The sequence below is a fragment of the Danio rerio genome, chromosome 5 (assembly GCF_049306965.1).
Source record: "Danio rerio strain Tuebingen ecotype United States chromosome 5, GRCz12tu, whole genome shotgun sequence".
NCBI classification, from domain to species: domain Eukaryota; kingdom Metazoa; phylum Chordata; class Actinopteri; order Cypriniformes; family Danionidae; genus Danio; species Danio rerio.
Genome location: NC_133180.1, coordinates 19,637,715 through 19,662,726, shown reverse-complemented (window position 1 = coordinate 19,662,726; position 25,012 = coordinate 19,637,715). Strand labels below are relative to the sequence as shown.

At 34.7% G+C, this 25,012-nt stretch overlaps 2 protein-coding genes across 6 annotated transcripts; one reads left to right on the top strand and one right to left on the bottom strand.

Annotated features, from left to right (window-relative positions):
• On the bottom strand, window positions 1–10,930 carry pgam5 (PGAM family member 5, serine/threonine protein phosphatase, mitochondrial). Of its 2 annotated transcripts, none has more exons than NM_001007323.2 (6): window positions 10,425–10,930; window positions 8,741–8,913; window positions 8,241–8,366; window positions 6,020–6,108; window positions 4,547–4,680; window positions 1–1,405 (listed from the first exon to the last, which is right to left on the bottom strand). In NM_001007323.2, exons 1-6 carry the CDS (start codon window positions 10,619–10,621, stop codon window positions 1,255–1,257), a joined length of 870 nt encoding a protein of 289 aa, NP_001007324.2. In that variant the 5' UTR covers window positions 10,622–10,930; the 3' UTR covers window positions 1–1,254. The 2 variants fall into 2 exon arrangements, with proteins under 2 accessions (NP_001007324.2, XP_005165134.1); XM_005165077.5 differs by having other exon boundaries at window positions 9–1,405; window positions 4,547–4,677; window positions 10,425–10,908.
• Window positions 10,931–11,429: 499 nt separating this feature from the next.
• On the top strand, window positions 11,430–23,298 carry poli (polymerase (DNA directed) iota). Of its 4 annotated transcripts, none has more exons than XM_073950366.1 (11): window positions 11,430–11,458; window positions 11,552–11,621; window positions 12,536–12,655; window positions 13,374–13,538; window positions 15,289–15,432; window positions 15,648–15,881; window positions 17,473–17,651; window positions 18,452–18,543; window positions 18,639–18,772; window positions 21,421–21,620; window positions 22,426–23,298. In XM_073950366.1, exons 2-11 carry the CDS (start codon window positions 11,552–11,554, stop codon window positions 23,215–23,217), a joined length of 2,130 nt encoding a protein of 709 aa, XP_073806467.1. In that variant the 5' UTR covers window positions 11,430–11,458; the 3' UTR covers window positions 23,218–23,298.
• The last annotated feature ends 1,714 nt before the right edge of the window (window positions 23,299–25,012 follow it).

Below are 25,012 nucleotides of genomic sequence, written 5' to 3'. Positions count from 1 at the left end.
TGAACATCTCAAATGAAAACGTTTTACTGCCAGTTTTCTTGTGCACAAAAAACAACATACAAATATTAATACTATCTTTCTCAACCTCCATATGGCAAGAATCTCACATTTATTCTTATTTTTTAATCAAACACACATCTTGCCTCTAAAAACAATCATAAACACACAACTCCCTGTAAACAGTGCAAACACACACGCCAAACATCTCGACAAGGCCTCCAGAGATTGCGTCCTGAAAAAAAGACATCTTCTAAACAGAATAAAAAGTACACTTGCTGGTTGTTTCCACCGTTCAGTTATGGTTATAGATCAAAGCATGGCACAGAAGTGTCTAATTCAACAACAACAAATAATAATAATCCTTAAAAAAGTACAAATTTCACTCAAGACACTTATGGAGAACCGATCACCACTCTTAACAGATGATATAGTTGCAAAGAAAGTCCTTAAAGTGATAATTCACGTAAGAATAAAACTTTCCTCGCACTCAAAAGTGATTATAAACCTTTATTTCCTTGCTTCTGTTGAGCACAAAACAAGATAATTTGAAAAATGTTGGAAAAAACTGCCAAAGTAGAAACAAAAAAAGAAGTTAATGGCTGTTTTTCCCCACATTTTTCAGTATATTTTCTACAGAAGAAAGAAAATAAAAGTTTAAACAACTGAATAAATGATGACATTTTGGGGTGAACTCTCCCTTTAATTGCAGCTTTGTATGATTAAGAATGGTTCTGTTATGATTTATTCAGTTGTTCCCAACCGGTTTGAGTTTCTTTAGCCTGAACACAACATATTTTTCTTTCCGTGGATGTCAATGGCTACTGGTTAGCAACTTCTTTAAACAAGCATCCATCTGAAGGCAAGTATGTTCTAATCTTTGGGCAAGGAATTTCTTTAACCAACTAGTTCAGTGTTTCTCAACCACATTCCTGGAGGGTCACAAGCATTGCACATTTTTCATGTCTCCTTAACCAAACACACCTGATTCAGATCATCAGCTCATTAGCAGAGACTGAAAGACCTGTAATAGGTGTGACAGACAAAGGAGACATCTAAAACATGCAGTGTTGGTGCTTTTCCAGGAACGTGGTTTAGAAAAACTATTTGGTGAATTTAAATGGCATGTTTGTATTTCAGTAAATTATTAGCTGAGCATTTATGGAGATGTTTTGACACTTTGCAACTCTATCATCCACTCAACATATCTGTGATCGTTTAGTTGTGAAGAGGCTGTGCTGGTCCTGCTGGAGAAGGTCAGGTTCTGGTGAGTTTATCTGGAGGCATGAAGCCGGAGTCTCCCAGTGCTCTCAGAGACACTCGACCGCTGGGACGGACCGTCAGCCAGGTGATGCTGCCGTTGTTCAGGCCCAACCTCAGCCAGCCTTCTGGAGGAAACTGCAGAGCCCTGGAGAACAAACATGTACCTCCATTCAACATTGGGTGAGTAACTTAAAATAAAAAAAAGAAATTTATGTAATTACATCACTGAAATTGTTTTTAAATTGCTTTTCTAATTACTTTGTATGAAAAGTTACTTAGTTACTCCATAAGAAAATGAATTACATGACTAAATACTACTAAAAATCCCCAAAAAACTAAAGCGTACACAATAAATATTAAACTCCTACTTTTTTTTATTGGAGTCAAACAGGGCCTTTTTTACTTTGGTTTAAAAATAATAATATTTAAAACAAAGTCACATCAAAATGTTTCAAATTAAGTAACACCATGTTCCATACATTGGCATACATTTGTAAAACATGTCATAAGCCCCTTTCACACAGTGATCCCAGAAAAGTCTGTATGTGTGAAAAGGGCTGTTGTTTCTAAAGCACCTGCAGTGGTCAGATAAAAAAAACAAAATACCTTTAGTTAAAAAATGTTCTTAACATGCAAAACAATATCTATCCAATGACTTGGTCTCCATTTATATCTTAGATTGTCATTAACTCATTTATCAATTATTAAACATATGTGATTGTCTAAATGATAAATGTTCTTTAGTTAAATTAAATCAGTTAAATCTTCAGTTTATAATGCAACACTTCAGGGATTTCCTGGGTCTCTTCTTTGCAAAGGAGAGCACCCTCTGGCCTTCAGAGGAGATTTACTACTAATCACACAACTGTGCTTGAAAAAAAAAAAAAAAAAAAGTCTAATAACTTAACTACTGATAACTTGATAAATTAAAACAAAAGTGCACTTTAAAAACTGCTTTCAACAGTCAGAGATTTTCAGGCCCCCCAAAACACAAACAAACTCATGTTTGTATTGAAAATGGTGTAACAACCACAAAACGCTGTTAAAAACCTGAATTATTTATCCAATCAAATAAGAAAGCTTTATAATTGTTAAATAATACAAGCAATCTAATGAATATATATGAACGAATAAATGAATTATTACTTTGTCTATACATGTACGTATACACAATGAAATTTTCATAGCATTGGCTCTACAGTTCCAATAGAAATGTTATAAAGTATTATTTACAATAGGCAATTAGTCATAGTGTAAAAAAAAGTATCTAATAACTAAATACTACTATTACAAACACATGAAGAACAAATAGCCCTTTGAAATGAAATGAATATTCTTGTGGCAAAAGTTGCTAATGTGTTGTCTGCGGTGTCACTAATGCCTCGCTCAATCGGTGCTCGCTCACGTGAGTAACAATCACACAGTGTGAACAAAAGACGCGATCTGAGAGAATCGCAGATGAGTGAGATCGGCGATCACCTACAGCTAATGAGAGAGCAGCATCCACTAGTATGGCTACCAGCAGGGCAGCAGGAGGTTGGGGGAGCTCATTTTTAGTTTATTTAGACCCAAGTAATAGAGGAAAAACTAGTGTAAACAGTGTCTGTTTTGACGTGTCATCTGAGCTAATAGAGCTATATCACAACTAGGTCGAAAAAAAATAAAGATGAGGAGAAATTGCTAATTCCCTTCAAGCCTAGGTAATCAAGCATGTCAACATTTTATACCCCATTAAAGGCTTCTTACTGTAGATAATAACAAAAGATATACTGTGTGTTTTTGGTTGTGAGATGTAGTTTGGACAAAGTGGTCTCCTATTCTTCCTATTGTAAAGTCATGCAGTATGAAACCCTGTCGCTGATCCATCTTGCAGTGTAAACAAAGCAGCGACAAAACGCTAGCCCAGATAGTCAAACAGTGTAAAAACATCTGTAACAGGATTACTTTGAAAATCATGCAGTCTGAACTCAACATAAGTGGTTTTGTCACAATTATAAGCAGTTGCTAGGGTTTGCTAAATATCCCTACTTCCATGTCTCATAGTTTTTATGCTTTGAGTTCTTTCAAAGCAAGTCTATAGGATTATATAGGGTCTACTCACACTATGGCATCCGTACCGTGCCCAGGCCTGTTTCCCGGATCGTTTGAGAAGTGTGAGTGCGCTGAATCGGGCTCATGCACGGTTCACTTGGCCGGCCCTGGCCCGGTTGGAAGAGGTGTGCCTGAGCAGGGTTCACTTGGGCTTTGGCACGGTATGCTTGTGTGTAAGTGCAAAACGTGTAAAAGCCCGAAACTGAAAGTGAGACATGACTTTTACGGGGCTGTTTCATATGAATTTATTAATCATTCTTACTGTTCAGTGAACGCAAACTGCCGTAGTTTATTAAAGACGAGAACTCCTCACAGCACGACAGCTGCGCGGCTTCAGCAGACCTCCTCATTCCTGCAGTACGAGGGCTTTATGATTGTTTTTGAGCGCCAAAAGTGGCGGATCTGTTCGGCGAAATATCTGACTACGTGTCACCGCATCCCTAAGGACTGTTTGGCTAAATATTTGACTGCATGTCACTGCATATCAAACGACTGACATGATATAACTAGAGAAATCTCCACTGTGCTGCTGGGTGAGAGAGCGCTTCTCACTGAACAGCGCAGCAGCGATGACGTAAGCGTGCCGAGGCCCATTTGTGGTGTGAGCGCGGGCCGTCGGGGGAGACGGGAGGGGGGACAAGCGTGCTTTGGCCCGGTTCGAGGCAACTGTACCTAGTGTGAGTACGGCCTTAGAGGTATGAGCAACAGCGATTGCCATTTTTTACTCAGCAAGCACCACTGATCAAATCAAAGGTTGCAAATAGTTTTTCATGAATTCCACGTATTCAAAATGGAAGCCATTTCCAACACATAAGAAAAATATCATTCGATGGTGCATAATTATGAGACTTAACTCATACATATGAGATAAAGTCAGAATTATGACATGTTTTTGAAAAACTATTTTTAAATGTTTACCATAATTATGACCTAGAACCCATAGTTTCAGCTTAAATAATGTCATAATTAGACCTTTTTTACGTCAGATTTATGTTTGACTTAATTATTTTTTCTTTAGTGGCAGAAGAGCTTCCACAAAACATTTGCAACCACACACACAACAAAACAGAGTGATCTTAGCATACTTACGATTACAATTACTTTTCATTGACTGCTTACAAATGTTTTAAAATCTTAATAAAGCACAAAAAATGAAATATAAAGAGACAGGACTGAGGAGCAAGCGACCACAAACCTGCACACAAAATAGCGGATGACATTAGCATGACAGACGATAATCTCGTAGCTGTCCTCCTTCTGCTTGGCGTCAGCTCGGTGGATGTAGCGGCGAAACGCAGCCTCGATCCGAGCGCCGTCCTCATGGTACTGCTGAAACCAGCACAAGAGTTTCACAACCATCCACATGAGGAGAGGAAGGACTCCACAGCGCAAGCCTCGACAAAACCACACTTAACATTCTCCATCAAACAACAAAATAACTATTAAACAAGCAGGAGTGTTTGATGTTTGGGTTTTGTATGCTAACAATAACCTTAGCGGTGTGCATTGGGTCAAATTTCTGCCGAAAGTATCGCGGTCACAGATGGAGAAAGTGTAAATCAAAAAAATGAAAAGAACCTTTTATATTATAACACGCATTGGATTATAACAAGCTTAAAAACATTTACGAATATTTTATTACTTCTAAACTGTTTTGAAATGTTTTAGTAATATATTCTCCACTTGGCGGCGATCTGCGTAATACAATAAAATCCACATAAAGCATCGGGTTCTCTCAGATCAAAGTTAGTTTTACATTTTTTTAACTGATCTCAGGTCAGTTTTATGAGTTTGTAGGTGTTTTGATGAGACATTTGTAAAATGAAATGTAATAATAGCCTCTTCTGGACTGTTTAGCAGAGCTTACCACGGACTAAACAATATATAAACTTAGAAAATGAAAACAACACAATTTATGCAAACATTTAATATTTTATGACATTAGATGATAAGATAACTGCATTTATAGGTTATACTTCGAATTTAAAGTTTGCAACATGTCTATGTTTTGATGCATTTAAGGTGTTGACCACTAGGAGTCCATAGCATTTGCTGTTTCGACCGCTTTGAAATAGTAAATCAATTCACCAAATTGTAATGGCATATTTTAAAAACTCAAGCGCAGAATGTGGAAAAGAGTGGAGAGAAAAAAAAAAAAAAAAAAAATATATATATATATATATATATATATATATATATATATATATATATATATATATATATATATATATATTTTATTTTTTGTTATATATATATTTATATTTTTATATATATATTATTTATATTTATATATTTTTGCTCATATATATATATATATATATGAGCAAAAATTTGATTTTGTTTTAAATTTGGAAAACCTTGAATTCAGCAATGTAATTTTAAACAAAGTTTTGATTTTTGATTCATGCTAATAATATGTTCATATGTTATGTTGGTGTTTCTTATTCTATGTTTAGTTTTTGTGCGTTATAATTTTACGGGTGTTTTTAATTTATGCTTATTATTTTACAATCTGTGACTGCGATAATTCTGGCGGAAATTTGATCCCATAGGTTTGTTCTGTTATGACCAGCGTCATCAACAGAATCTCAACATACAAAGACGATCAAAACTAGCCAAATGTGGGTACTGATCGACTTCAAATGAGGAAGTAACACTCTGCACTGACCACTGCCTCAGGTTTCCAGTGAGTGACTGGTGGGACAGGCTCTATCGGTGCCCCCTCTCGAAGTAAATCACAGCTCACAAGCTCCACACCTAAAACACACATGGGTTATAGAAACAGACATGGCTAAATTAAACAGCAGTCTGGAATAAAAAAAAACAACAGTACAGCTTGAATCAAAAAGGTGTGTTTTGTATTTTAAGCAAGGTGTAAAAATGTATACTCTGTCATACGTTTTGTCTCTCCAAAGTTTCAGCTCAAAATACCTCATGGATCTTTTTTTATTTGATCCTATTTAAATAAAAGCAAAAATCTTGTTTTGTCACTTTAAATGCAAATGAGCTGCAGCTCCCCGCCCTTGTTGTAGATATGGGTGGTGTCTTTGCATAAATATACACACACACACACACACACACACACACACACAAACACTCTGCTCAAAAGTACATATAAAAACAAAATTTCACATAGTCTTGATGCAGACTCTGTGCAGTAGCAAGCTGAGCTGCATGCAATGCTTTTAATGTGCACACCTAACCCCACCCCTTACCCTACCCCTCGCAGTGAAGTCACTAGCTCCATTTAGTGCATCGTGTCTGACATTACATCTCTGAAATATGCAGTCTCAGCTTGCAAATCCAAGTCTGCATCCAGATACTATTAGAATTTTTAGGCATGGGATGACACATTTCCCATCATACACAGTGGCTGATTCTCAATTCCAAGAATGCAGAGAACGGGCTAGTATTCTGGTGAAGACCAGTCTTGCCAGGTCACATCGGAATAACGAACTAAGGAGACCGCAAGAAGAGAGAATGCCTTCTGTGATAAATGAGATGCTGCAATCTTCTTGATGGTCACGTGACCTTCGCGCATCTTTAATGTAAAATTATTTAAACATAATAGCATTCATACAACAATTTATTGTTTTACCCCTTTTCAAAATATATACTATGCATAAAGACTTTACAAATATATGATACAATACAAATAGACTGATTTTAATATGAATTTCAACAAATAAACACCCTTAATGTGTTTATTCCTTTTTTAAGATTTTCATGGTGATGTTTACTTTCATCGTCTCGTTTAGGGACACTTTTGAGGTAAATAAGTTTAATCTATATAAATTGCTGCGCTTTCCACCTCCAGTTGCAATGACTTGGAGCGAGTTCAAAGTCTGCATCGGTGCGTTCTCGATATCAAGAACACATCCGCGAAGTTTCACGTGCCCTTCGGTCTGGAGTTTTGGAACTGAACTTAGGCGGATGATGACATTACATGAGAACTAGATCGCTGAAGAACGCATATTGAGAAACAGCCACTGTTTTTTCCCCCTTTTTTGATGAAATGTTTGTCAATTACAGTATATACTTAAACCAGGTTACAAGCAACTATCATACAAAATCCTATCCAGACACTGATGTAAACTGTTTTATATAAAAATAATGGTCACACTTTACAATAAGGTTCATTAGTTATTGTTAAGTAATGCATTTACTAACATGAACAAACATTGAACAATACATTTACTACAGTATTTATTCATGTTAATAAAAATTAGTTAATGAAAATATAGTTGTTCATTGTTAGTTCATGTTAACTCATGGTGCATTAACTAATTTTAATAAGCATGGACTAGAATGTTAATAATGCATTAGTAAATGTTCAAATATGATTAATAAATGCTGTACAAGTGTTGTTCATGATTACTTTATGTTAGTAAATGCATTAACTAATGAACCTTATTGTAAAGTGTTACCAAAATAATTATAATAAATTTAAATTTATTTACTCTTATCACGATAAAATAATTTATTCGCTCACACCTATTCACTAGAAGACTTATAGACTAGTCATTTTGGGCTTTTTGGCCAATTATAGAGCTTGATCGCATCCATGTCCAATCACTTTGATAACATAAAGGGGGAAAAAAACAATGTGTGACAATTGTTTGTTGCTCTCCCCTTAAGCCTTTATTACCGTAATGAATGCACACACTTTGACAACAAATGTCTTCCTTCAAAAGTAATCAACGTTACGTCTCTGTATATTTAATTTATTAAGCTAGTCACAAGAATAGTTGTCTGCATAATTATGAATATGTCTCTTCCATTCACCTAGTGTTATTTCTCTAATCATTAATTGATTAAATTATCACAGGTGACGGTGGAAACTACCATCTTGGCTAATGTTTTAATGTTCGCTAATAGTGAGACTGTACCTGGCAGGTATTTGCTGATGATGTTGGCCGTCTCTGTCGCTCTGGTCATGGAGGAGTGAATGAGCGTGTCGTACTTCAGTCCAAATGATGCTAATCTCTGTCCTGTAAATTCAGCCTGTTCACGACCTGCAAGACAGACACATGCATGCCATCAATTTTGTGGATTAATGTATCATCTGATATATTAGGCTCAGCAAGATCCTTTTAATATATTTGAAGGGTAGTTCACCCAAAAAAATTAAATTCTGTCATCATTTTCTCACTCTTGAATTGTTTAAAACCAGTGTGTTTTTTTTAAAATTCTGTATCTCAAAATATCTTCAAACACAAAAGAAGATATTTTGAAGAATGTTGAGAGCCTGTAACCAATGACTAACAGTATAGAGATGTAAAATACCCTGGAAATCAATAGTTACTCGAGAAAAAATGTTTTGATGATGGAATGATGACAGAATTTTTATTTTGAGTCAATTATATCTTTCAAGCAAAGGGATCAGTACCTAAAGGCGTCAGGAATCTCTCTTTATCTCCATCACCCTTGAGGTTGTACTGAGAGTGTCGAATGAGAAAGATGTGGCGTGTAGCTCTGGGTTTGTTGTTCTCTGCGTCTTGACTTCCATTTTCGCCAGTGCTTTCCTTTCTCTTTCCATTCACCATAGAAGAAGGTTCACGTCTGAAAGAGTCAGGAGGCTTTTTAAACTTGCCATTCACAAAATTAAACCCAATGAACGTGAAAAAAGTGAGTGAGCGGAGTTTGAAATCACAGTATTCAGATAACAATAGTAACCATGTGACAAATCTGTTTAGCTAATATTCTGAAAGACTTGATGGAATGGATGATCTCTGGTTAGGGAGATTTATGAATGGAAGGGATGGAACTTGTATAATAAAAACATAGCAGATATGCCTGAATTAGATTCATACAAGTGATTTTCTTAATATGTAGATAATTCTCTTAAAAAGACTGTGAAGTTAACTCATTCAAATGTAGTATTATGCAGCCTGGAGCTACAGTTCATCTTCCAGCAGGACAATGATCCAATGCACACCACTAAAATATCAATGGAGTGTCTTCACAACAACTCGGTGAGTGTCCTTGAGTGGCCCAGCCAGAGCCCAGACCTAAATCCTATTGAACGTTGCTGGAGGGATCTGAAAATGGCTTTACACCATCGCTTCCCATCCAACCTGATAGAGCTTGAGAAGTACTGCAAAGAGGAATGGACAAATATTCCCAAAGATGTGTCACGCTTTTGGCATCATATTCAAAAAGACTTGAGACTGTAGCTGCTGCCAAAGGTGCATCAACAAAGTGCTGAGCAAAGGCTGTAAATACTTTTCAGCTTTTTTATTTGTAATATTTTGCAAAAATTTCAAAAAAATATATTTTTTCACATTGTCATTATGGGGTATTGTGTGTAGAATGTTGAGGAAATAAATGTATTTAATCCATTTTGGAATAAGGCTGTAACAAAAAAAAAATGGAAAAAGTGAAGCGCTATGAATACTCTCCGGATGCACTGTACCCTCAAGAGGTTACAAACCTTTAGGAGTTTGTTTTTTTCTGTTGAACACAAGAAAGATATTTTGAAGAATGTTACAAACCGGTAACCATTGGCTTCTATAGTAGAAAAAACAAATACTATGAAAGTCAACGGTTACCAACATTTTTTTTTAAAGTAACATACTTTGTGTTCAACAGAAGAAACCCAAACAGATTTGTTACAAGTGTATGATGAATAAATAATGACAGAATTATAAAATATATCACAAATTGCCTATGATGGTGATGTTTTCAGGTCGATTTAGCCCATACATTTCATTGTTAAACGCAAAAATAATTATATATTATGTATTATGCTCTAACAGGCTACCATTGTGAATCAGTAGGATCACTGAAACGATTTAAATCACTGCCAAATACGGTGCTTAGTGGTTAAATACCTGGATCGATGTCAAAGCTTACAGGTTCAAGCTTAAACTGGGTGATCTATTAATTATCACCACTAATTAAGGCGTTTAACCTAATTAGGTTGCCCCATAAACACTAACCAACACCTGCTATGGGTTTTTAACATGGCTTTACTGTTATACTGAACTTGCACCATATAGTATTCCTCCATATAACTTAAATATTACTTATATTCAATAATAATTAATCAGAAGTGACTCTTGATTGCTTACTTGTCCCAGTTATAATCCCACCCGTTCGCAGTGGGCCATGCCGGAGGATGCGCTGCGTTTACGGCTGCCAGAGTTTCTGTGACTCGGCGTCCCTCTCCAAAATACCCATTTTTATCAGCCACCACCGCCGCACACACGAGTACCGCGGATCCGCCAGCGAACCCGCATGCGAGACTTAGCGCCCTCCGAAAAGACATGCTTCAAACCCGCACAAAACACCGGAGTCACCGCGGAGCTGCTTTTCAGCGCCGTGACGCACAATGAGAGAGTCGGACTGCTTAGGAAGTGCCGCTGTTTGCTTCTATCTCACAGCGTCGAACAAAGAGGACGTAGAAGTCCTGCTGTTTCTAACATGTGCTTTATTTTCCCCAAACCTGTATGAGAGTTTAATCCAGTAGAATATAGTTGGTTTTAACACAAAATTAACTTCCTTAAGCAGAGTCACGACTTCATTTGTGAAGGCAGCGACAAAAGACAGCCGCACGACCATGAAAAATAAAAGCCTCCATGATATAATAGTAACACCTTTTAATACTAGCATGTTTTGTCAGTATTATTTTTATATTAGCTAATAGATATATTAAATGGTTTTAGATATATTCTGTGTTTATTTTAAGCATTCAATTTGAATAAACAAAATAAGTTAATTAAATAAAAAAGGTAATCTAATGCTATTGGATTAACACCATTATCATACAACAAATTTCGCTTTATATTTTGTATAATATATTTAATTTTTTTATCTAACATAACATTATTGCGTTTGTGGTTTGTGTATTAATGATAATATTGTGTAATAATGAAATGCGTTCTTCCATTTTATAGAATTAATCATGCTAGGTTTTTAAAAAAAATATATATATTTTTTTTTACTTCTGTATAACTTTAAATAAAATGGATCACAATCAATTTAAACAACTGCACAGAAAAAATGAATAAATGTCAATCTTTTTTTCCTGCATTTTACTCCAGACCTGCAGGTGGCAGTAAATGTCAGCAAATGCTGCACATGCATGCTGGTTATGTTTTGATTGGTGTGTCGACATGTTTTGCTGTTGTTGATTTACAGTAATGTTTTATTTAGTTTGGTATTGTCATTCACAACTGTTCATTTCGTTGTTGTAAAGATGGACTCGGACGAAGAGGAAGACAATAATGACTGGGAACGCAGTTTAGAGTCAGACATTTTGGAGACTGGTGGGTTTCTATCTGGACAACCCTGAACTTCACCATAAATATGTTTTTGTAGACAACATTTACTCAAAGTATTCATGTGTCTTTAGAATAAAGTGTTAGTTTCTTTGGCATAATGTGTCATGGCAGTTTTGAAATATAGACTGTATTAAGGTTTGGTTTAGGTGACTGCCTCGGCTGGGTCAGTTGGCATTTCTGTGTGGAGTTTGTATGTCCTCCCCCTGTTCGCGTGGGTTTCCTCTTGGTGCTCTGATTCCCCCCACAGTCCAAAGACATGCGTTATTATAGGTAGTGCCAGACGGAATCTGCAGACATTGTTTGCTATTTCTGCGCAGAATTGTTAAAAATCTGCGGAATTATTTAGGGAGTATCATAACTAAAACCCTAATATATGTAATAAAAAAACAATACCGTTTAAACTTTTATTTAATGTTTAAAATGCAAATCCAATTAGATCCTCTTTATTTGGTAAACAAAGCAAGTATGTCATATAATATATCTACTAAAAGACAGAAATTATTACTTTACACACTGTATAGTAAATAAATCATATAAACATTTTTTTTATGTTAGTCAATAATATTACTGAAATTAATTAAAAAACTGAAATAAATATAAATTTACACACATTTACACAAGTAAATAAACCGAATCAACGATGGGCTAAAATTTTGTGGAATTCTGCATGCGCTGATTCCGTGTGGGATTAAAGCTTAATTCACACATAGTGTATGGATGGAAAAGTGTATGGGTGTTTCCCAGTGTTGGGTTGTGGCTGGACGGGCATCCGCTGCGTAAAAATGTGCTGGATAAGTTATCTGTTTAACTTACCCTGATTAATAAAGGAACTAAGCCGAAAAGAAAACTAACGAATACAGTATCTGTTTTATGTGTGTCTTGACTTATTATTTCAGAAGGAAGTTCCACTGATAGAGTTTCATTGACATCCCAGAGAGTGATCCTGCATTTTGACCTGGACTGTTTTTATGCACAAGTTGAGATGATCCGAAATCCAGCTCTCCGGACCAAACCTCTTGGTAAACCACCAAATACAGTTGAAGTCAGAATTATTAGCTCCCCTTTAAAATTTTTTTTCTTTGTTTTAAATATTTCCCAAATGATGTTTAACAGAGCAAGAACATTTTCACAGTATCTGATAATATGTTTTTTTTTCTGGGGAAAGTCTTGTTTTATTTTGGCTAGAATAAAAGCAGTTTTTAAATTTTTAAAAGTTATTTTAAGGTCAATATTATTTGCCCCTTTAAGCTAATTTTATTTTCGATTGTCTACAAAACAAAGCATCAATATATACAATAATTTGCCTGGTTAGTTCACCTAATTAACCTAGTTAAGCCTTTAAATGTCACTTTAAGCTGTATAGAAGTGTAAAATATAAAGAAAAGCATTATTTACTGTCATCAAAGCAAAGATAAAATAAGTCACTTATTAGAAATGAGTTATTAAATCTATTATTATTATAAATGTGTTGAAAAAATCTTCTCTCCGTTAAACAGAAATTGGGGAAAAAAGAAACAGAGAACTAATAAATCTGAGGAGTTAATAGTTCTGAGTTCAACTGTAATACAAATTTTTTTTTACACAGTATAAAATCTTTATTATTTGACTGTTTACATTTAGTTTTATATTCTTTTGCAAAACTTATGAGCACGTTTTTGTGTTTTCTGCCATTTAATTCAAATAAAATACTTTTGTAATTCTTGTCTTTTGTAATGTCATGTCTTTACTTTTCTTTAGGGATACAGCAGAAATATATTATTGTAACCAGTAATTATGTGGCAAGAGAGCTTGGCGTGAACAAGCTGATGTCAGTGACAGATGCAGTGGAGAAATGTCCACAGCTGGTGCTTGTAAAAGGAGAAGATCTCACTCATTACAGAGAAATGTCCTACAAAGTCACTGGTGAGAACATCATATGTTTAATGTGTACTGCTATGCATATGTGTCCATAAAGTGCAAGTGGGTCAAACACAAAAAGGGTTTTTTAAACATCAAAACAAGTTTAATAATACAACTTCATTTTCAAAGTAAAAAGATTAAAAAGTGTCCCTTTTTCCAATACATTTTTAAATGAACGTACATTAAAATCTACTAAAATGTCATTGAGTACAACAACAGTTTTTTATATATATCATATCAATCAAATGCAGAAGAAGGTAGATAATTTTTTCAAATCAATTGTGTGTAACCCAGACTTTTTTACAGTGTGGGGTGCCTGAATATAATTGGATGAACTGGCAGTGGACATTGTTACTCTGATTAAAACAAAGACAAACATTCTGACACACAAAGAATATTTTCGCAAAATAATAAATTACTTTAGCATTGTTTTTCATAAAAAACAAATATGTTACATTAGCACATTTCTTAAATTTCTTTAAACATATTGGGTTATTTGGTCACACTTTATTTTAATGGTCCGTTTGTTGAATTTAAGTTACATTGCATCTACATGCCTGCCAACTTATTCTCATTAGATTATAAGTAAACTTATTATAAGTAGATCATATTATGTAGAGGAGTGATTCTTGTAAAATAAATAACAAATAAATTACATGCATAGATAAATAAAATATAGTAAAGATAAAAGTGGTTTATAGTTTTCAGGTATTCACTATTCAGGAACAGATATGGAATAATCAACATGGCATAGTCTTCATTATATATTATTTAATGTTTATTAAAGTTACAAAAATTTTCTTGTGGCCGGTTGTTTTAAAATTTGAAATATTGAAATGTTCACACAGTCACAGGCCTTAAAGGGACCGTTTACTCAAAAATTAAAATTTACTCACTATTTACTCACACTTCACTTATTCCAATACTATAGGAGTTATTCAATTATATTCTTTTTGTGAAATAATTGTGAAAAAAACTCAAAAATGGAAAGTAATTTTTGGGTGAACTTTTTCTTTAAAAATGCAAGCAGATGATAAACTTTTACTCCATTACAATTTAACTATATTAAACTATAATCCCAACATTGCATATCCTGCGGTGTGACTATTGTGGATGCATACATTGCAATATCGATGCTGAAACGGTATATCATGCAGCCCTAACTTGGCCAAAAATATGCTCTCACATTGTTAGTGCTGTGTAAGCATTATCAAAATCAATTTTACATGGATATAAAAAGAAATTTAAACAAAATAGATTGTTGCGTGTTCTATAATTTGCTGTGAAAAATTTGAATATTGTTTGTCTTATTATTTACTATGTATATGTAGACATTACAAAAAACATTGTCATAGAATTTTTGTAGTAAAAAATGTGTATGAACCCTGCTAGTATCTTTGTGTAACACTAAGTTAGGTATTTTTAAGTACACATATTAAATCTGTGTATTAAAGGCATAGTTCACCCAAAAAATTAAATTGCCATCATTTACTCACCCTTACTTGTTCTAAACATAGCCTTTTTTCTGTTGACTGCAGAAGAAGATATTTTAAAGAAATCTGGAAACCATTCACTTCCATTGAATTTGTTTTTCCTCTAGTGATTTTTTCAAAATATCTTCTATTGTTTTTAACATAAGAAAGATACTCATGAAGGGTTGGAACGCCTTAATAAAGTACATTTTAGGGTGAACTATACTTTTAAGGCATACAACAATGCCTTAAAAAACTGACAATGACTTTGTTTGCCCAAGAATTGCTGATGTCGTACTGCCCTCTAGTGGAGCGGCTGGGCTTTGATGAGAACTTCATGGACGTTACAGAAATGGTGGAGAAACGAATAAAGGAGACCCGTATTTCAGATCTCTCCTTCAATGGACACGTATACAATCATGAAAGTGAGTTGTTGGAGCACTGCTTAATATAAAAAATGTTAAACTCCTTTTCATCAAACATTAGTGACAGATCTAGCCTAGTATTTCGTAGTTTGCTGATTCAGATTTTATAAATGCAATAAATTATCTAGAAGAGTTGAACTTACGCTTTTCCTTGTATAGTTTATAATGAACTACTATAATTTCTTGTCATACTAAATCATCTTGCTGATCTTCAGGTGTTGTGGTTGATGAGGAGAACATTCGTTTGGCTGTCGGCTCTGTGATTGCCGCTGAGATGAGGCAAGCCATCTTCAGCACACTGGGGCTAACTGGCTGTGCTGGTGTCGCTAGCAACAAACTATTAGCCAAGCTGGTGTCAGGCAGCTTTAAACCCAACCAGCAGACCACCCTCCTGCCTCACAGCACCGCTGAACTCATGAGCAGCCTTACAGGACTCATCAAAGTGCCAGGTAACATCACACAGAAACTCACCCATTCAGTGGCTACCTATCAATGCTAGAATTGATTTTAAAGTTCTTATTTTAAGACATGGCTCAGTGGTTACCACTGTCGCCTCACAGCACTAAGGTCCCTGGTTTGAGTCCTGGCTGGGGCCAGTTGGCATTTCTGTGTGGAGTTTGCTTGTTCTCCCTGTGTTGGCGTGGGCTTCCTTTGGGTGCTTCGGTTTCCATCACCGTCCAAAGACATGTGCTATCGGTGAATTGAATAAACTAAATTGGCTTGTATGTGTGTAAATGCAAGAGTGTATGTGTGTTTCCCAGCACTTGGTTGCGGCTGAATCAGCATCAGCCATGTAAAACATATGCTGGAATAGTTGGCGGTTCATTTCGCTGTGGCGACCCCTGATAAATAAGGGACTAATGAATTCATTTTTATACATAATTTGGAGTGCTCCTCCTAAACATCTGAGGGCTCAATAAACATCTGCTGGTTTTAAATGGGGTCTAAAAACATACCCTCGACAGACGTTTTTTAATGTCTAAATTTATTTAAGTATTTGAGTAAATCAGTTGGTAGCTGATTTTAACTTCGCTTTAACTTTTTTTTGTTTGTTTGATTAAACTTTGCCCATTCTGCTCAGTTGGTAGCTGATTTTAACTTGTTTGTTTGTTTGTTTGTTTGTTTGTTTGTTTGTTTGTTTGATGGAATAAACTTTATTGTCTGTTCTGCTTGACACAGAAAGTAAATTTGTCTTTAACACTGGTGACAAATACAATCATACAACAATTACATAATAGCAAGACCCACGACAATTCCATTAATTAAAAAATAAAAACTGTCTTCGTCCCATACATATTACTACAGATTATTTTCAACAATCACCCAATTAGCTTCATACAATGATCCAATTGTTTTGCTTTTTTTCAAGTTTTTTTTTTTTTTTAGCACTTTAGGATTTTCCTTAGTTTGAAGTGCATTTAAATAAAAATGATTAATAATAATAATACATAAAGCACTACATAGAGCTTCACCTGAGTGTCTTTGCTCTTTTATAGTCCTTCTCATTCACTCTGTCTCCATGTAAACTTATGGGAGAAAGATTGTATTTTTACTTCAAGCCTGAAAATTCTGGAATGCATTTCCATTTAACACCAGAAGTGCTTCAACTTTTGATCATTTTAAAAAGTTAATTAGGATGCATTTATTTGAAGTGAAGGTTCAAATTTCTGGTAGTTCTAAAGTGGTTAAAAACTGTAATGAAATTTCTATCTCCTTTTAAACGCAAAACAAGATGTTCTGAAGAATGTTGGAATTGACATTCATAGTATAAAAAATATACTATGAAAGTCAATGGCTGTTTTATTCTAGCATTTGTCAGTATAGCTTTGATTGGGTTCAACTGAAGAAAGAAACTCAAAGCAGTTTAGAACAAGTGGAGGATGAGTAAAGGCATAATTAAATATTTTGGGTAAACTATGCCTTAAGTTTGTTTGTAATTGTTCTCATATTTTTTTATTTTTTTATAATGTGTTTAGTTTTACTGTAGAGCTTTAATAAAAAGTGCAATACAAATAAATGCATTATTATGGATTATTACAGGGATTGGTTACAAGACACGTGAGAAGCTGAAGGCTCTGGGTTTGGTTAATGTGAGAGATCTACAGTTGTACCCTTTGTCCGATCTGGTGAAAGAGTTTGGAGAGATGAACGCTAAGAGGATCCAAAACCTCGCCTGTGGGATTGATGATTCTCCAGTGACTCCAGCGGGTCCTCCTCAGGTATTCTGCACATTTATGATTATTCAGGTAAAAATGAAGCAGTCTTAACGGGACAGATTTAATATTGGATATGTTTTAGGATGGGTTTACAACAATATGCATTTACTCATTTAGCAGAAGTTTTGATCTTTGGTTTTTAATGTAAGAGCAAAAAAGTATTGTATCTACTTGTAATTAAAGCAACAAAAAACGTTCATTCATTCATTTTTCTTCAGCTTAGTCCCTTATTTATCAGGGGTCGCCACTGCGGAATGAACCGCCAACTATTTCAGCATATGTTTTACACAACAGATGCCCTTCCAGCTGCAACCCAGTAAAACTGAAACGCCCATACTCTTTTACATGCACAAACATACACTACGGCCATTTTAGTTTATTAAATTCATCTTTTACGGAAGAAACCCACACAAACACAGGAGAACATGCAAACTCTGCCAACTGACCTAGATGGGAACCAGCGACCTTCTGAGCCATCGTGTCGTCCACAACAAAAAAAAAAACAATATGTAAATAATAACATTTGTTGTTAGTCTAATGCTGTATATACATTTTGTGTAAATATATTCATATACTATAATACATAAGACATCCTCTGTAAATCACTGTTACTTTAAATGATCAGGAAAAACATACAGGCAAAGCTATATCAATACATGGGGCTCTTGGCGATATATTGAGGTTTTTTAAAGTCTCAGAAAGAAAAATAATCTGCAATAACTTTAAATACTGATATAAATGATCCTTATTGGTATTATTAATGTTTAACCAAGTAGAATTTTGTGTGTGTGTGTGTGATTTAGTCCCTCAGCGATGAGGACTCATTCAAGAAAATGTCCACTCTAGAGGAAGTTCTAAAGAAAATTGAAGAACTGCTCATCAACCTTACTGAGAGGTGAATGCATTTATTTTACAATTTCCAAAACAAAACTGATTGGTGTTTGTTTGCCATTGTTTATAGTTTGGTTCTGTTTTTTGAATTTACTCCAGGATGCACAAAGATGGCAGGCAGCCACACACACTGAGACTAACGATTCGCAAATACACTGTCACCAATCGCTGGTTTAATCGAGAGAGTCGTCAGTGTCCCATTCCCAACCACACCGGGCTCAAGATCACAGGAGGTACTGTTCTGTTTAGAGCTTCTCCATTCAGGACAAACTAACCCAGCAAACAATTTTTTATGTGTAGTCATTCATTTCTGTTTATTTGAGGAGTCTAGTTTGGGCTATTCTTAGACGTCTATTAGAGTTTCACTGACAGCCCAAATTTAGTCTTGTTTAGCCAAGACGACTATGTTTAGACATCTATTAGACATCTATTAGACAGCTTTTAAAAACAAAAAATGCTTGCTGGGGAGAATCATGATTTTGTTTGTAAAATGGAAATCACGGTTCTGAATAGTGTCGTGGTTTCCGGCTGTTCCTTTAATGAATCAACTCCAACTGGATGTTATGAATGTCAGAAGAAAAGACTTTATTGTAATATTTTCCTAAAACGCAGTGACGTCCATAAGCAGACCCATATCTAGTCTCTCTTCAGGACAATCTGATGTCCCTCCTTTGTGTGTTCACAGCTGGTTCCTGGTTTAAAAGGCCTTTCCCAGCTCCTACTCCTTTATGACCCAAATTTAAAGCCCCCTCTTCTTTTTGGCCCTTATAATGTACAGATCTAAAGTATTCATAACTGTTTTACCACATAGAGTTGAAATTTGCATTGTTTTCAAACATCTAAACTGAACCCTTTCTCCCATACAGTGTGTTTTTTTTTTTCAAACATACATGACAGTTACAACATGTGTTGTATAAATTTCATGCTTTTCTGGCTTTGTTTACATAGATGGTTCTCATTCTATCCTCAAGTCCTCTCTCATGCTCTTTTATGACCTCTTGCCTTAACATATTAGCTGTTTTCAAAGACATATAATGGCAAATTCATATGGTCCTCCACTCACCCTATTAAATGTGTCATTACATAGCTTTATAAAATAAAAATCTACTTCAATAGACAACTTAACAAAACAAATCAGGTTCAGACTATTTTATTTTTTATTATTTTTAAAAATGTGTGCGTCACTTTGTAAAATCTCATTTTGAATTAATTCAGTAGCTCAGTCATAAAGACTATAAAAATGCTTTCTTACTAAATGAATCAGCATTTTTAAAGAATGTCTTGAATTATTAGATTTTTTTAATGGTAGCTTGATGCTTCGGTTGAAGTGTTAAGTTGCTTTCAAACTGTGATTTTGTCTTTACTGTTTACATAAGTGTTTATATCAGAAATATAAACTATTATCCCAGTACATACCATCATTATTTCATTGTTTGTAGCACATTTGCAATTTTCATCTAGAGAGACTTTAAATGAAACATTTTTAAATGTGAATCCTTTCAGAATAGCGCAATTTTTATAAAAAGTAAACCTCAAAAAACTGTTTTAGTTTATCGTATATATTATTCACTCATTCATTCATATTCTTTTCAGCTTAGTCCCTTTACTCATCAGGGGTCACCACAGCAGAAGGAACCACCAACTACAATCCAGTAGTGGGAAACATCCATACACACTCAATCGCACACACACACACACACACACACACACACACACACACACACATACACACACACACACTACGGCCAATTTAGTTTATTCAATTCACCTATAGCGCATGTATTAGGTCTGTGAGGGAAACCGGAGCACCCGGAAGAAACCCACGTGAACAAGGGGAGAACATGCAAACTCCTCACAGAAATGTCAACTGACCCCAGGCGGGACTCGAACCAGCGACCTTCTTGCTGTGATGATAACCACTGAGCCTCTGTGTTGTCTGAATAATTAGGCAAATTATTGTATATCAATGGTTTGTTCTGTAGACTATCGGAAAAAAAATAGCTTAAAGGGGCTAATAATTTTGTCCTAAAATGTATTTTTAAGAATTTAAAACTGCTTTTATTCTCGCTGAAATAAAACAAATGAGACTTTCCCCAGAAGAAAAAATATTATCAGACATACTGTGAAAATTCCCTTGCTCTGTTAAGCATCATTTGGTAAATATTTAAAAGGGGGTTAATAATTCTGACTTCAGCTTTATATCTCAATATTAATGCTATTGCACCAGATGACTTAAATAGCTTTAATAGGAAATAAAGTACTATTTTAGATTTATTGTAATGATTTTGTAGATGAGTGAATAGTGCATAAAATATTCACTGTTATGGTTAAACTCTAAACTGTGGAGCTTATCAACTATAACTCAACATAGCATATCCTGCGATGTGACTACTGTGGATGCACACAATGTGGTATTGATGCTGAAACGATATATTTTGCAGCCATTATTGATAAGAATAAGACTGAAGTGTTTTTACAGCCATAAGTGAAGACTGCTCTTAATAGGCACATACACAGATTTCTGTAAATAAAAATGCATTACTGAGATCATTGAAGTTATTATAAACCAAAGCATATCCTGATTTTAAATTTCTAAATTTCTAAATCAAATTACGAATAGAGATCATGTAGCTGTAGTTTTGTTTGCATGCTTTAATTGTAAAATGCCTTTAAATACCTAATCATTTCACAAGTCACATGCATATATAATATAATATAATATAATATAATATAATATAATATAATATAATATAATATAATATAATATAATATAATATAATATAATATAATAACCTGCAGTGGGATTATTGTAACATTAGCAGATTTTTTTGTTGTGCTGGATTGTTTGTCTTCATATTCACCTCTTCTTTTGGTATTTTAGGAAGCAGCGAGGCTGTGCCCCAGTTACTGTCACTGTCGATGAAGCTCTTTCATAAAATGGTGGACCCACATCAGCCTTTTCATCTGACTCTGCTCAATGTGTGTTTTAGCAACCTGCAGGCTAAAAGCTCCAGCAAAAGCTCCATCGCTTCTTTTTTTACACACAAATCTCCTTCAACAACACAAATCCCATCTCAGCAGGTCAGTATGTGTGCTTTTCTCCATCCACTATTAATATTAATAAAACAATTTAAATATGAAAAAAAAAATCTTTCTGACTCTATTTTACTGCTGAAATGGTATGTGTTTGGTTTCTAAAAAGTCATCTCTTTTTAACTTTATTTCTTTACATGATACTGTTTATTAAGGATAGAACTTGAGGATGTATCCCTAATTAAGAGGAATAGGAAGTCGGACAGTTCACCTTTTATTGTGTTCATATTTAAAGAAATTTAATGAAAATACAGTAAACAGTGATACATTTATTTATTCATTTTCTTTTTTCGGCTTAGTCCCTTTATTAATCCAGGGTCGCCACAGTGGCATGAACCGCCAACTTATTCAGCATGTTTTTACACAGTGGATGCCCTTCCAGCCGCAATCCATCATTGGGAAACATACATACATACTTATTCACACTTATACACTACGGACAATTTTAGCGTAAAGGTAAATTGTCCATCGTGTATGAGTGTGGATGGATGTTTCCCAGTGATGGGTTTCAGCTGGAAGGGCATCCACTGTGTAAAACATATGCTGGATAAGTTGGTGGTTCGTTCTGCTGTGGTGACTCCAGATTAATAAAGGGACTAAGCCGAAAAGAAAATGAATGAATGAAAATCTTATGTATTATGTTAATTTATTTTATTATAGATTTTTTTCTACAGTTATGGATGACTTCTATTTAGATAACATATGATAAACTATTTAGGTTTTTATATGCTAATCAATTCAGCAATAACGTAAACGGCAGTCGTTAACTTGTTCTTTTTCTTCTTGTCACCAGGTGGACTCTGATCTCTGTGAATCTGTTGCAACTTCCCATTTCACTCAAGCAGATGTTTTGCATAAAAATGATAAAGCGTGGAAACCAGTAAAAAACACATCAATATCTCCAACCCAAACACAGTCGACCTCAGTCAACCCCAAATCTTCCCTATCTCCCAGACAGCCTGTTTCAGAGCACTCACAACATGCAAACATAAACATCAGACCGCCTTGTTTGAGCAGCGCTCCCAAAAAAACATTGCATTTCAAGCTGCCTCCTAATGTTGATGCGGATGTATTCAAACTCCTTCCTGAACACATTCAGATGGAGCTGATGTCCAGTTTTAAAAAGGGAGACTCCGTTTACAGACCCGCTGACACAGAAGATGTTGACCCAGAACATCAACCCACGTTTGCCTCTCGCCAACCAAAAACACCAAAACCTTGTGAGTCTGCAGTAAATGTCTGCACAAATTCTGCTTCTAATCCCCATGAACTCAGCCAGAACTTTTCATCTCCTCAGTCGATCCCGGAGTTCAGTTCTGAACTTGTCATGGTCACAGAAAGTGACGATATCCCACACTCCACTCAGGCCATTCAGCCAGAAGTTCCTGCAAATGTGGACCCTTATGTGTTTTCACAACTTCCTGCTGATGTGCAAAGGGAATTACTGACCGAGTGGAGACAGCAGAGGCCGGTCCTCAAAATCCCTTCAAAACACTCACATAAATCCTCCAATAGCAGAGACAGGAAGACCTCGACTAAAGGCAGCCAGTGTAACAACATACTGAAATACTTCAAACCCAACTAAAGACACAAACACCTTAGTGCTGTTCTATAATACAAAAAGATCCTTTGTAAATAAAGCGATTGTTTTCAGAAAGTTTAAAAACTGTCATTTACTCATTTTTATGTCAAACCTGATATGACTTCCATTGAACAACATCACGCATTAGGTTAAATAATGACTTCACTTAAAGGGCTCTATTTTAATGATCTAGGCACAAAGTCTAAAGCGCATGGTGCAAAAGTATAAAGGGCATGTAAAAGTCCACTTTTGCTATTTTAAGAACTGGAAAATACCGGGTCTGCGGCTCTGTCTGGTATAACAGGGTTGTGCTTATTCTCTTAATGAGTTATGGGTGTGTTTTGAGCGTAATGTGCATTAAACCAAGTCTCATCTCCCAGTAAGAGTCAATTGCACATGGCGCATTTGCTATTTACATGGCAGACTTTTTTTAAAGTGACATTTAAAGGCTTAACTAGGTTAATTAGGTTAACTAGGCAGGCAAAAACTGAAAAAGAAAACAGTTAAACAGACAATCTGCAGTGCATTTATAAATATTGAGCTTACTCCATTCGGCCTCGTTAATTTCTTTTTACTTTTGTGGATAAGGAAACTGTGTTGTACGCACTCAACTGAAGACATCCATTAGCCTACATATTTAATTTTGTTTGTTAAGCACAAGACTTGTTTTAAAACTATTTTTAAATTCAGTTCTAATTTCCAGAAAATAAATAAATGAACAATAATAACAAAGTGAGGTCAAAAAACTTAGTTTATATACAAACACACGTCCTTTTCTTATGCCCCATATGCTGATGCATATATGTCAAATCAAATCAGGCCTTTATTTGTCATATATACTTTCGTATAGTGAAATTGAATATTATGAATATTATTATTATTTATATTTATGTAGACAATAATAATTTTTGTAAGATTTTAATCCTTTAATTATTTTCATATGCAAAGACATTTGTGTATTGCTGTACATCCTGTGTGTATTAAGCATGTGTAAGCGTTTGGACCATATAGGCACATAACTAACTGCTCTGCGGAGGACTTTAGATCAGTTTTTAGCTGGTCAATTGCATGGTCTATTTCAGTTCCTTAAAATAACAATGCACAAACAATGTGTCTTAACATCTCCTTTATAGACCAGCATGCCTATCAGTCTACAAAGTGGCGCAAATGGATTGGCTATTTAAACAACGTGGCATAAAACGTGAAAATTACTGTTTTGCTAGTCGAAAAAAAGAAACAAATCACTCCAAACACATCTTGTGCCTTATTGCGCCGGGTGCCCAAAGAGTTTTTTGTGAACTTTATATAAAGACGTTGGATATATATAATTTTTTTCATAAAACATGCCTCTGAATAACTATTTTGATGTTATTGAAGTCACTTAATACACGAGCCTAACATTTTAAAGTGTTTGTATTTAATACATTTATTATTGGGTCTTATTTTGTTTTTATAATAACAAAAAATGTATATACACTTTTGTTCAAATGTTGTGATTCGTTATGTTTTAAATGTTTTTAAAATAAGTCCTGTATGCATAATGGATATTATAACAATTAAATACACTATAAGAAATATTTTATTTTTTAAATTTTTTATTATTCATTTTACCAGTCCATTCATTTATTTAGTGTTATATATATACTATATACTACTCTTCCTATTTCAAACTTCCTTTTTATTTCTAACCTTTGCTTGTTTCAATTTTTTAAATTACTGTATTTGATATCTAATTATTAGATTTTTTTAAAAAGTATGTTTTTTTATTTAAAAATTAAATACTAATTTTAACAATTTA

Excerpts from the sequence above, each read along its gene's own strand:
- pgam5 (NM_001007323.2), bottom strand. The coding sequence starts at position 10,621 with ATGTCTTTTCGGAGGGCGCTAAGTCTCGCATGCGGGTTCGCTGGCGGA. Across the intron at positions 8,914-10,424 it reads TGGGATTATAACTGGGACAA|ACGTGAACCTTCTTCTATGG; the intron begins GTAAGCAATCAA and ends TGACTCTTTCAG. Across the intron at positions 4,681-6,019 it reads ACTGGAAACCTGAGGCAGTG|CAGTACCATGAGGACGGCGC; the intron begins GTCAGTGCAGAG and ends TGCTGGTTTCAG.
- poli (XM_073950365.1), top strand. The coding sequence starts at position 11,552 with ATGGACTCGGACGAAGAGGAAGACAATAATGACTGGGAACGCAGTTTA. Across the intron at positions 17,652-18,451 it reads CTCCAGCGGGTCCTCCTCAG|TCCCTCAGCGATGAGGACTC; the intron begins GTATTCTGCACA and ends TGTGTGATTTAG. Across the intron at positions 21,621-22,425 it reads CACAAATCCCATCTCAGCAG|GTGGACTCTGATCTCTGTGA; the intron begins GTCAGTATGTGT and ends TCTTGTCACCAG.